The sequence below is a fragment of the Dromaius novaehollandiae genome, chromosome 1 (assembly GCF_036370855.1).
Source record: "Dromaius novaehollandiae isolate bDroNov1 chromosome 1, bDroNov1.hap1, whole genome shotgun sequence".
NCBI classification, from domain to species: Eukaryota; Metazoa; Chordata; class Aves; order Casuariiformes; family Dromaiidae; genus Dromaius; species Dromaius novaehollandiae.
In genome coordinates this window covers 214,722,315-214,735,738 of record NC_088098.1, presented here as the reverse complement: position 1 = coordinate 214,735,738, position 13,424 = coordinate 214,722,315, and the positions used below count along the sequence as shown (strand labels likewise).

Here is a 13,424-nt window from a genome sequence, read left to right as displayed (position 1 = left end):
CTTTGCCTTCTCTTGCTGTGCTCATTCTTGTACTGTGCTCAGCTCTCACACAGGATGGCTCATCATCTTCTCAGACCTCTCAGAACCAGAATGGACTTCCTGGCTTTCCACTCCTTCATCCTTGCAACTGGTAGCAGCATTGCTCCTTCCACCTCCTCAATGTGTTGTGTTGGGGCTCTCTTCTTTCCTTTAGTTGCTCTGTGGCTTCTTCCGTCATGTCTGTGTTCGTATCAAACTCCATGAACGTTACAATCTCCTACTCTCGTCCATCTGGCACTTGCCAGCATCTGCCTTGAGTCCATTCAAAATGCAGGTGACTCAAAGTCTGTTTTCACATGTCATTTCAACATGGCTCTGCTTTTTAGCCCCTGTCCTGACATGAGCCCTCTCCTTCTTTTCAACGCTTTCCATTAATAGAGATGTGAGGGCATGATTTTGGTCATTTTGGGGAAGAGACACACATCAGAGGATGGAGGCACTTGCGAAATCCCCCACTAGGACAGGCCAAGGCTAGGAAGAGAGTTGGTGGACTCTGTGCAGAGAAGCTGCAGTGTCGATCTATCATGGAAGGTTTCTAAGCAAGAACAAAGAAATGCCACTGACTGTAAGCAGTGGGAGATGCTGGGTATGTAGTAAAGGGCATTTCTGGAGCAGAGACAGTTTGTCTCTGTCAGCCCATGCCAGGCTTTAAAATTATGATCTCATAATTTAAGATTCATGAAAACAAAGAATAATATAGGTTGGAAGGGATCTCCAAAAGTCATCTAGTACAACCTCCTGCTTGAATCAGATCCAGTTAGAACAGGCTGCTGAGGGTCTTGCACAGTCCAGTTTTTAATATCTCCAAGGATGGAGATTCTTCCTTTCCCACCCCGGGTCCCTGTTCTGGTGTTTGGCCACTCATGATAAAAAACCCCAATATTTAAACAGAATAAACAAAGAGAGACTTCTAAGCACATTAGAAACTTTTGACCCTAGGGGCTAGAGCCTGACAGTCCTCACTGGAGGAGATGGCTCTGGTAGTTCTGGAGGCTTGTTCTGCAGAGCTCTCCAGGTCCTGGGTCTGGCAGAGATGGAGATGACTTCAGGGTACTTCTGAAGCATCCTGATGCCAAGTTCAACTTGGCCTCCACCACAGCTCTGAACACACAGCTGTGGTGGCACTGGGCTTGTTCCTGAGCCAAAGGGGCCAGGCATTGCCCATGGATTGCTTAGAAATTCATTGAAGCTCCGGTCATTCCATTTCCTTACATCCAGACATCCTTCCCTCTGGAGAATGACAGTATGTTATGAAGAGCTAGCTTTTTTTAGTATGGGGGAGGTTCTGGGCAGCAGGTTAAGCCAGTTAAGTCTAAGTGTAAACCATGCTAAGTCTAAGAATCACTGCCCCATCTTTTTAAAAGCATCAAAATGCACCTCTGTTGCTTGATCATCCCTCTTTTCAGATTACATGGGACAGCAGCTCACACCGGTGTGGAGGAATGTTTAAGTTGTGGACTTACAGACTATATCCTTATTACTAGACTACACAGGTTGGGCTTGTTCTTCGTCCAAGGGCAAGTGGCCCTGTGTGGTTCACATCCATCAGACTAAACTTTCATCTCCTCCCTTTCCCAAAACAAGGCAGCCTCATTCATGCTGTCTTTTTTGACCAGGCTGTGGCCTGGGCTGGCCTTCCAGCCATGCCCGTTGGTTGCCTGGAGAGTCCTAGTTTCCTAAACCATTCCAGGGAACACAATCTGGAGAGTCATGCGACTGGGTTTGAGCTCATACTTTTGCTCTGTTGTAGGCTCAGACTTCTTGCTCTCCCAACAGCATCCTCTTTTCCCTGTCCCTCTCTCTGCCTTAACTCTGTGGTCCAATTGCTGTCAAGGGGGAAGCCCAGGTAGTCACCATCTCTGGTCTGAAAAGCACAGCAGAGCCCGCTTGAACTAACCTGGCACTCTTCCTCTCTTTCAGCACCTGGGAGCAGAGATGGATAAGATACTGGAAGCTGTGGTGATGTCTTCATACCCCAACAACGTGAAGCAAGGGCTTGTGAGGCGCGTCATTGAGGCAGCAAAGCAGCCCATGGACAGTGAACAGTGCTGGTCCATGCTTGAGCTGTCGACCAAGCTTTATCTTACTGGGGACACCAAGTATAAAAGAGAGATTGGGAAAGAGGTTTTGGAGGTCTACGGCCACTACCACCCAGAGGAGTTTGAGGAGTTCTTCAATGTCCGCTTCCTATTGAGTCTCCTCCAGGAAGGCTATGGGCCTTTGGGAAAAAGAAGCCATTATGTACTCGATTATATCCAGTTAGGACTGCAGTTTGTCTTGGAAAGCCCATCAGCAAATAGCATTTTCAACTTACTGAGGATCGAAGTGCTCCGGAAAGTCTGCGAGAGGCCCAGCCCCAAGCAGTGTGCTAAAATCAGTAAACTCTTAACCCAGCATCCTCAGTGCATTCCCACGGGCAAACACCAGATCTTGTTTTGTCAGCAGCTGATACGGTGCATCGGGCAGTTCCAGTGCATCTCCGAAGGGGAAGAGGACATAATGGAGTTTTTGGAGCAGGTGAACAAAGTGAGCGGTCTGCTGCAGAGGATCTGGAGGACTCAGACTTCAGCCATCCTTCCCTCTTTGAAAGAGCTGTTCACTATCATTTCATCGACAGGTAAAAAATAAATAACAGACACAAATGTAAATGCTGGCTTTGATGAGGAATGAGACAAGTTGACATTTTACATGATCCTGACATGTCAGAGCTGCAATAATTCCATAAGCTATAATAAATTAGAGTTCTCTAACCTGTTTTAGAAATGCAGGCACTGCTGAAACATAATAAACAAGGGTCCCAAAAGTGTCCACGGTTTTAGGCTAAAAAGACACTATCCCCATGAAACCATGCAGAGTTTGTAAGCAGGAGTTATTAACTGTGCTGAAATATGTGCAGCATAGATGCTTGTGTCCGCAGCACTTTTCCACACCAGCTGGGCTTAAGGCAAAGCATCCTCTTATCTGCAGCAGGGTTAGAGTGGGACTTGAAAGCATCTGGAAATGTCACTTTCTAATGGCTAACTTCACTGGGCCTCTCAGCCCTAGCTACTAAGTAGCCTTAGTTACTTAGAAGCTCAGAGCAAAGCTAAAGACTTATTTCTCACTGGATCTAGGGGTAGGAAGCCCTATGTTCCATGGCCAGTATCTCTCTGGAGGGTGGCTATATCTTAGGATGGGATAGAGGATGTTTATCTGACTTCTAGAGCCTTCAGATTATTTTAAAAGGTCTCGGAAGATTTTTAGAGGTACCAGTGCCATAAAAGGCTGGGCTCTCTGTAGGCAGGTGAGCTCCTGTTTCAGCTCTTCCTAACCCCATGAGGACACGGGCATTTCAGTGTGCTCTTTTTGAGAACCTCATCCTTTGGCTTTGCTCCAGGCAGGCAAATGTGCAGCCTCATCTCATTGTGATCACTTACAGTAGTCAGGATAAAGTGAGCACACGGAGGGAATTTGGGCAGAGGACCCAGGCAACAATGTTCTTCTGTCTGTGATCCCTCCCTCCCTTTGGGCTGTGCGTGACTTGATGCAACGCACTGTCTGCTATGACCCAACCTTGTTATGTGCCACACTGTGATTCTGGGAATTTTTGTCCTAGCTCAGCTAAGTGTGGACTCCACATTGCACTGATCATTTATGCTCTGCTCCATTAATGGAGCCAGAAATGATTCAGCTTTCAGAGACGAGAAATGACCATATGTTCCTGGTTTCCCTGATGATTAATGTCTTTTTTGCTGGCTCTTGTCCATATCTTACAGAGGAGCAGGAAGCACCATCAAATGCCTTGGCCAGCGTGGTCCAGTTTGTCCCTCTGGAGCTTATGGATGGTGTCATAAGAAACCTAACCAACGATGACAGCATCACTGATGTGCAAATGATGACAGCCATCAGTAGGTAGGAGAGACTGCATGAGTTAACATCCTGGGAAGGTTCTCGCATGGTATTTTTCAGTCCATAGGAAAACCTGCCCAAAAGGTGCACTCAATTCCTCATAGCAATTTTATCCCAGTATTGCTGTTGTGCAGCAAAAGCAAGTTTGGCTGGTGCTGTCTTGTGAAGTGTGGGGAAAAGGGAATTCCTAGACCCTTCCTTCCGATCCTTAAGACCTAGAGAACTAGATTAAAGGTATTTTGTGTTATTTTATTTGTTTGGTTTAATATGATTTCTTTTTTTCTTAGAAATAAGTAGTGCTAGGTGATGCCTAAGTAGTGCTAATAAGTAGATTGCCTAATAGATTGCCTAGTAGATGCCTAATAAGTAGTGCTAGGAGACATTTTAAAGAGGTTTGATTTTTTCCCAGAAGCTGTTGAGGGCCTTTTCCTCACAAAATCTCCTTTAAAGAGTTTCCGGTGGATCCCCTGTCTCCCTTCAGAGGGACATCATCTTAAATGACCAGTCACAGCTAAAAATCTTGGCCTGTGCATCTCCAACTGCTGGGAGTTTCTCAGTGGAGAAGGAGGTATGCCCAGCTGCTTAAACGATCCCACCTTGACCTTTTCAGATGAATGTGGTGCTGCTGGTCCAGATCTCGGTGCCATCCGTTTATCCCTGCCCTCTGTGTAGGCAGAGTCAATGGAGACATCAAGGCATGATGAGGAGGTAGTGGATTAAATATCGTCTAACATGCTAGACAGTCCTCCCAGGGCCAGCACTCTCTTTGGGATCACCAGATCTTCCTTGCACACCTGTGTCCAAGTCCTACAGCTCGTCTGTGCTCCCTTGCATAAGGTTACATGATGGATATGCATATAATTCTTTATGGGAACTTTATGCCTACAGGAAGGATGCCTTCTCTTGCTGGAGAGGGCCATGGTTTTCCCAGAGTCCAGAGCAGCTGAAGATGAAGGATTAAGTTGTCAGTTCAGTTTTTAACCTTCTTCATTTTTTTCCTCCTTCTGGGATGCAGTTCCCAGATGCTGCTGTGAGCTGCAGTCAATAAATCCACTAAGAACAACAGTGCTTAAAAATAGAAGTTGCAAAATCAATTGCTTCACTCCTTTAAAAATTCTTTGTTACGTAAAAGGATGAGTAAATGATTGCTCAGTGTTAGCCAAACATTAAGCACAGCCTGCAAAATGAAATTAAGTTCACCTGGGAGAAATGCGGAAGTTTTGGTGGGGTGTTTAGAGCAGACATATGCCCCAGAAAGCTACATTAACATTGGCCTTTTGCTGAATGTGCGTTCAATAAATCGCAAATAAAAGAAAAATGCACAGGGGTAAACAGGGCCTTTCCTCCTAGGATCCCTGACAGACTGATTGCATACTGAAATCTCTTCCTCCAGGGTTCAAAGTCTGCGTTTGGGAGGCATTAGCAGGGGAGTAAGCTGAAGCAGGGCGGAACTTTTGATCAAGCATTTAAGAGCAAAGAGCACTAATAAAAGCAAGCCTGGCACCTGCTGGTATAAGCGTACAGCACAGGCTGAAGGAGTGTGTCTGTCTCGCTCATAGGGTGGATGCATTTCGGATAAACTATATATATGTGCATCCAGGACTTCAGCAGTGCTGGCTGATGTTCGTTTTTTTTTACTGAATATCTGTTTCAAAGAGACCAGGTCTGGATATAAAGAGCATCTGCCTTCCCGCAGAGATGCAGGCACCTGCTGTCCCTGGAAATCAGGACCTGACCTTTTAAAAGCCGAGCATGCAAAAATCAATGACTCCTTTGGAAAAGTGGCTTGCAAAATGTTTGTGGATCTTTCAGGGTGGAAAGTGAATATAAAATATAACTATTTCTACTGTAGCAATACAGGCAGCAAGTGGGGCAGCATTATAATTTAGCCACAAATGTCAGTAAACAATAGCTTATTGTGGCCTAGGATATTTTATGCCTGTGTAAAAGGACATAGAGTAAAGAGGGGCCTCTGGATCCCCGAGTCCATCTTCCTGCTCTTGCAGGCAACACTGTGGACCCCTTTCATGAATGTGCAACTACAATCTTAAAAGCAGAAAGGGCTTTTGCTCCCACTGCTCTCCTTTCATAGCTGTTCCAGGATTTGATTGCTTTAATGGCTAGGATCCCTTTTCTAATTGCCAGCCTATATTTATCTCTGGCCACCTTATAGCTCATTTGATCTTATGCCAACATAAATAGCTGATTTAGGTCTTTTCCCTCCCTGGTGTTTATTCCTTCAGTGCATGCAGAGAGAGCCGTCACATCCCCTTTCTGCATTTCTTTGGCTAGGCTAAACAAGCCAGGCTATTTTAAGCTCATGTAAGAGAAGTTCTCCATTTCCCTGATCATCTCAACAGGTGTTTTCAACACCTGATCCTGCTTCAGTTCACTGTTTTTGGACATGGATAGTTAGATTTGTACTTTGGACATGGATAGTCAGATTTGTACACAGTGTTCTAGATGAGGTTCATCCTGGCCTTAGACCATGGCATTAAAAACATTTATTTGTTCCCCATCACCACTGCATGTGTTTTGAATGAATATTTTTCATCCTGGTTCTGTATCTCTAATCCTTAAGGTCACGCAGGTCTTCCTTGTGATAGCCTGATCCTCCTCCTCTGTCGATGGTGCCTCCCAGCTTTGCGTTGTCATAAATTCCACAGCCATATTCCTGATATTTCTGTCAATGCCATTAGACCCTGAAGAACATTACTTGTAACATCCCTGCGGCCTGAGACTTCCTGTATTTCATTTCCAGCTCTCCTGAAACCAGTTTCTTACCTAATTTGCCATTCTTTTGCTAAGCCAAATTTTCTGTTTTAACTGACTGCTCCCACCTACACGAATATGCATCAGGACCTTTGCTGAAACCCAGTGAGATACGATCTACTGCATGTCCTGTGTCTAGAAAATCAGGCATCTTGACAAACCTTGGTTTGGCACAGTATGCCTATGGTAGGCCTCTGTGGCATGGTATCTCTTCTTTCCAGTCATTCCCTCACTGTCTGCCTTCATTATAGGAACTGTCTTGCTATTCTTCAGGAATATGGCATCATGCCAAAGTTAACAGAGTCCTTAAAATGCACCAGAGTTGAATTTTACATTTCCAGTGTTTGCATTTTCTGGGATGGAGGTTACTGACTCCACTTGACTGCAGGGCATGAGCTCTTCATGTTTTGTTTTCGTATCAGCTGTCATTGTTTCTGCTTCCATTCTCATACCCATTATCTGCCTTCTCTTTTGTCGCCCTGATCAATTCCTTCCTCTTGCTGAAAACCGAGGCCGAGGATGTGTTTAGCTTGGAAGTCACATCTAGAAGCCGTATCATATCTTTAATCACCATCACATCCTGCGCATGTAATGATTGCACGTCTCTCCTTATTCTCTTCTGATGCAAATGTCTGCAGAAGCCTTTTTGACATTTACTTTATTATCTGACTTGGCTTGGCTTTTGGCATTTCTCAACATCCCAACATATTCTGCCCTTTAAGCTTTCTTTACTGGCTAGACTTTTTTTTTCCCAGGGCTCTGTAGACTCCACTGGTCCCTGATCTTCTCCCTGTTGTGGTTATTCATCTCAGTTCCTTTTATATATTTTGCACAAGATACAAATTGATAAACAAAGGAGACTGGTTGGGAAAGATAGCTGGACTGAGGTGGGAGACTAGAATGTGAAGGAGGCCTGAGATGATACCTTCAAATCAAAGATACTGAAGTCATCAGCAAAGTTTGACCCTTGGAGAGCCCAAACCTTAGTTACCTCCCATTTTTGCTTAACTTCCCACTTAATTTAAAAAGAAACAACCTGTTGTCACTCTGAGATTATTTTTAATGACTCACTCTTCTGTAAATTCAATGTTACATGCAAAAAAAGGTATTAAATATTGTGACATCTTGTTAGTTGTGTGGATATAGGAGAAGAAATTTGTTAGCTATAAAATTCAGGAATATCTGCCTGCTCTTAGGGTTATCAGTGTTTTTTCCTTTAATGTGTATTTGGGAATAAATGTCTCCCATAAAGAGAAAACAAAAATCCAAATCGTAGTGGTATTTCCATGCCAGTAACAATCCAGAGATCATACCAGTATCATGTTCTGTAAAAGTAGCAGCACAGAGATCTTCATCCATAACTAATGCCAAGGGCCTAGAACAGACACCTGTCACCACTCCATTAGACCTACCTTATCTTTCTTTAAAAACAGAGGTCCTCTTTTCATGGACTCCTCCGAAAGATATACTAGGAAGTCCACAAAGCAGTGCAATCGTGTACAGTGGTATGAACTTGATATCAAGTTGATTGAAGTTAGTGGAAAAACTCCTTCTACGGATTTGGGGTCAGGTCCTCTCAGCCGCAAAATGCAGATGATAAGGGGGTAATTCTATTTCAGGAAGTGGTGTGCTTTGAATAACGTATGAAATGCTTTGCGGGGAGGCCTGTCTCTTGCTTGGTCATTCCACTGACCGAACATAGTTTGCCTTTCACAGTGTATGCATTAAGTTATTACTTAACGAGTTTGGATTTCATTTTAGGATGATTGACTGGGTGTCTTGGCCGCTGGGAAAGAACATAGACAAGTGGATCATCGCTCTGCTGAAGGGTTTGGCTGCAGTGAAAAAGTTCAGCATCTTGATCGAAGTTACTCTTTCGAAAATCGAAAAGGTCCGTAGGCTCTTTTAAGCACTGCTACAAACAGCAGAGCTCTCCTTGTATCTGGGTTATCCTCTGCCTTGTCTGTCAACTAAATGAGGATGAGATGTGACTTGATAGGAATAGAAAAAATTATGCTGTCCCAAGGAGTTTTGAAGGGACCATTGCTAACAGGCTGTGCCTGCTGCGCGTCGTGCTAAAGCGGTATTGCTACATACAGAGTGGTGGACTGATACCAGTTTTGCAGCTAGCATTTATGTCCTCCAGAAAGCCCCATTTTACATGTGTGTTATTCCTGCTAGAGGGATTTGGGCACTGGGAGTCAGTGTGTTCCTTGCCTGAATGTGTTGCCTAAGGATTTTGGTCAAGAGCCCAAGCTGAGGCTTTTTAGGGCTTGGCTTGCAGAGGTGCTAATGTCATAATGGTTATGAAATAAAACAAGCCAAGGACTCTCAGGCCAGCCACAAGTTTTCCTTTCCAAAATAGGGAGGCCTTGTACAACCTGCCTTTTGGAAAGTGAAGCACATGCGCTCATTCAATTATGCCTGGATCAGTGCTGGCTGACATGGGCAAAGTACATGCCAATGAGCATGTTAACAGTCTGCACAGTCACAGACCAGTTTTTAAGCCTATGCCCTGGCCTTGTTTCATTTACTGTCACAGATAAATCCCCCATTTCCATTGTCATCAGCTGTTTTGGTGGTGAGTGCTTGCCACTGCCTGAAAGCCAGGAGACTAAGCACTCAGATTGGTGGCCACTTCAGATAACATTTTCCATGCTCCTGCGTGCCTCCTTTTTCTTCTTTGTAAGATGGGGATAATATCTGGTCGAATATCTGTGGAAGCCACTGTAGAAATGCAGAATATTATGAATAACTGCATTTGTCCCTGTGATGCCTCATGTGCATCAAACAGTGGGGCAGTAGCATAGAGTCTCCAGCTTTTATTTGTCTTTGCTTTCACTGTTAGTGCTTAGGAAAGGGACACAGCCCTTAATGTTGTATGTGATTCTTGGGAACTTTCAGAAGCATGATCTGGAAGGGTTAGTGGGCATTGTTGCAGGCCTGTTATGCCATTTTCTGTAGAGTAGGACAAATATTGTTATTTGTCCTCTGCTTTCTGTCTACTTGCCTGAAAGGTCGGAGAAAAAAATCCAAATATCACAATAAAACAAAAGAAGCACCTTTAAGAAAAAAAAATATATAATATATATATATTTATATATAAAAAATATATAAAATTATATTTAAAAATATATATATAACATGCTTTTGTGCTTGCATGGCCTCTTCCATTGGAAAGTGGGAGAAGCAGCAGTGTTGTGGCTATACTGATAGTCCAGAGATCAGCACCTTGTTGTGCTAGGTGTTGTGCAGGCCTGAGACAGTGAGGATACCCTACATGGTGTGTGAAGGGTGCACTGAGGCCACGCTCAGGACAGAAGATAGCTCTGGAGGCTGCAGGCTGTGCTCCTGTTTCCTTCGATATCCAGGTGTAGGGACACCAGAAGATACGGTGTAGGAACGTGGGCCAGCCGAGGCCATCCAGTGTTCCCTGCTGTGTCCTTCTCGTGCGTGTTGCTATGCCATCCTGCCTTCTTATGTGCTTTTTTTCCCCCTCCACCACTAGGTCTTCTCCAAGTTGCTGTACCCCATTGTGAGGGAAGGGGCTTTGTCCGTCCTGCAGTACATGCTGCTGAGTTTCCAGCACTCCCACGAAGCGTTCCACCTGGTAAGGCTGAGTCCAGGCCTCAGACGAGTGTGTCACCCTGTGCATAGCTGTGCCGTGGTGAAGGTGGGAGCTGGGGGGGAGCCTGAGGAGCTGAGATACCACGGAATCGCTTTCTGTAGTCTGCTGCTTTTCACTGTGTGAAATCCCAGCCCTGTCTGCCAAACTGAGGTGTGTCTCTCCTGGAATCTGCACGCTGTCTTCTGCAGCCCAAAAAGCTTTATGGGCACTGCAGAGCCAGTGCTCAGACACAGAGGGAAGTCCCGAGTCTAAAAGGAGTTGGTTGCCATGGTCCAAGCAACTGTGCTGGATAAGAGGATGAGATGGAGAGTAGAAGTGAGGCTTTACTTATTCTCTGATAATTCCTCCCATTTCTCTTGAGGCTTCTCAGCCTGATGGCCCATCTCCAGGGATAAATCAGTATAAAGCTGATTTGGGCTTGGCTCTTCCTGATTTGCAGTGTGCACTGTCCGGATTTACTGCGTACAGGCTCCGCTTTTTGCTGCAGTGCTCTGCTAGCCGGAAGAGTGATTTCTATGTGCAAGTGCCCACAGCCTTCCCAGTCCTTTCTCATCATTGCCCAGCTTGGTCTGGGTCTGGCTCACCCCTGAGCTGCACAATTGCGTTTGTCTGGCCAAGGAAAAGGGATGCGCGGGGTGGCCTGGCGCAGGGTTATCCTCACACAGGCTGGCTTAGGATGTAGTTTCATGCTCAGGTTAAGAAGATACAGCCCCATAATTGTTTGTTGCCATCCTTTCAGCTGAGGTGTCGCAAATTTTGCCACTCTGACTTTGGGCGCGTTAGGCGAGCCTTTGCATTCAAAGCATCTCAGAGGGCTCAGTGGAGGAAAGGGAAGAAGTTCCTAAAGAGGCCTTGCCATTCCCTCAGCAAGTGCCTGACCCTCCCTTGGGCTCACCAGACCATTCCTCATACAACTTCCAAGTGTTACCAATATGCTTTGACACCAGTTACCACTTCTTGAAGTAATCGGGTACGTTTCCAAGGATTTGTCAACATCAGGGAATGACGTTCAGACACAATTCACAAATTCTTTGCTGTTAGAGGCCAAAAAAGCAAAATGAGCCATTTTAAGCAGCATTTGAATTTTCTCTTTTCATTTCCTCAGAGGTATTGCATATTTTATTTTGCTGTTGACACTGAGGCTGCTTCTTTCTGGTGTTGCCATTGGAATGCTGTAATTAAAAAGCAGGGTTGAAAGGATAGGCATGCTTTCACTGATTGAACCAATGAAAGAAATAATGGAAAATTACTGCCATTAATGTTTGATTTTATACTTTATCATTAAAGCCTTTACATTTGGCTTTTCACCTAAAGTTCATGGAATAAACAGATAAGGCTGGAAAAAATCAAAGCAAGCCAACATTTTCAACTGATTTTTTTTGTTCCTCAGCTGGAGACACTTTAGAAGAGCCTGATTTCTTGAGAAAATCTTCAGTTTCTAAAAATAGGACCGTTCCAATGGATTGTCTTCAGCTGGGCGTCCAAAATTTGAAACACTCCAAAAGTCATCCGTTGCTCTTGGCCTGAAGTTTTCATCTCTAGCCTAGCAAGCATGAATTTCCTCCCACATTTTTTAAAAAACAGAGCATAAGCCTGTCTTGCTTCTTATCTCTCTGTGTTTGCACTGGCACTTTGGAAGAGTTCTGAGAACTGTTCCTATCACAGCTAAGCACAATATTGATTTATAAAATGGTACTGGGATTCATTTGCTTCCCCAACAGAACTTTCCATTTGGAAAGGAAATAGTTAAAATCAGCAATATTTTGAAGGCAAAAGAAAGAGAGAGAAAAAAAAAAAAAGAGAAAGAGGAAGAAAGGAAGGGAGGAGGGACCAGGAAATGGCTATAGGAGAGAGTCTGATATTTTATTCCAGACTTGCTCTGATGTGAAATAACTTAGAATATAAATATGAAAACTGTTACGTGAATGCCCAGGGTCACCTTTCACTCAGCTTTAGCACGTATGCAAGTTTTGGAATAGTTCATTAATTCACTGCTGCTACAGGGTCAGCAGAGGGGGCCCAAGAGCAATTTATCATTTGCGTTTGGGTTGGTTAGTCCATTTAAAAAATTCCAGATTAAGGGTGGCACTTAAAGCACAATAATAAATGTGCTATTTATATGCCTGTAACCACCCATCTGACCATGCCAATTGCCATTTCGTTTATGCAGTACGAAATAAAATGTAGCACATCACGTTACTCAAGATCGGGAATGCACTTCTTGTAGGTTGATTTACTTACATTGGAGGTGTGAATCACTTGGTACTTAGCATATAACACTCCTTTCCAGAGCATGTGTGTGTTTTAGCAGAGGTCAATCTGTACAAAGAATGAAAATCACAGCGTGCCAAAGAACGAGCGCAAACCTGCATGTTCTATGCAACATGAACCCTCTAAGGTCTATAACCCCCAATTTGCTCTACTAAGGTCAACGGAAGATTTGCTGAGTTGAGTTCAATGAATAAAGGATGAAGTCCTGCATGGGACTGAAGTGAACTCCTGCACTGTCCTTCCTGCCTGGGGGCGAATTTCGTTGTCTTGCATGTGTGTTTTAGCTCTGTGAGTAATTTGGAGCTGTATGTGACCGAGTGAACTTTCTTTTTCCAGCTGCTCCCTCACATTCCCAGGCTGGTGGCCTCTCTGAAGAAGGAGGACTCCAACTCTGCCACCAGCTCCCTGGAGCAGCTGGCTGAGCTCATCCACTGTATGTTCTTCCGCTTCTCAGGATTTCCAGATCTCTATGAACCAGTCCTAGAAGCAGTTAAAGTAAGATAAGCACCTCTTGGCTACTTTTCCAAGCTAGGTATTACATACAGAAATGGCATGTTAGTTTGCTGTTTAGCACAGAGGGACTGTCTCGGTGGTAGGCATGTCATAACTGAATACCTCAAGCTCTGGCAGAAGAAAGGGTTTAAAACTCTTGAGCTTGAGCCCCTTGTAGGCTGGTTGGCTGCATTTTGGGCAGAGAGACTTATGGTGGGCCTACAGAAATCCCGATCACGACTGTGGGTTTTAGCTGTGATTGAATGCCTCTAAACTACCAATACTTGCAGCTAAAGAGCTCCTCTCATAGATGCATGTACATGTGAAGAGCAAG

General features: G+C 44.5%; 1 protein-coding gene across 1 annotated transcript in view; it reads left to right on the top strand.

The window, feature by feature from the left end:
* Positions 1 to 13,424, top strand: part of USP35 (ubiquitin specific peptidase 35) — a 33,675-nt gene that overhangs the window by 13,316 nt on the left and 6,935 nt on the right. Inside the window, exons 2-6 of the mRNA XM_064505189.1 lie at positions 1,960 to 2,656; positions 3,795 to 3,930; positions 8,461 to 8,590; positions 10,208 to 10,309; positions 12,935 to 13,093. Coding sequence (XP_064361259.1) covers positions 1,975 to 2,656; positions 3,795 to 3,930; positions 8,461 to 8,590; positions 10,208 to 10,309; positions 12,935 to 13,093 — 1,209 coding nt within the window. The 5' untranslated portion in view covers positions 1,960 to 1,974. The remainder of the gene's footprint in view (positions 1 to 1,959; positions 2,657 to 3,794; positions 3,931 to 8,460; positions 8,591 to 10,207; positions 10,310 to 12,934; positions 13,094 to 13,424) is intronic.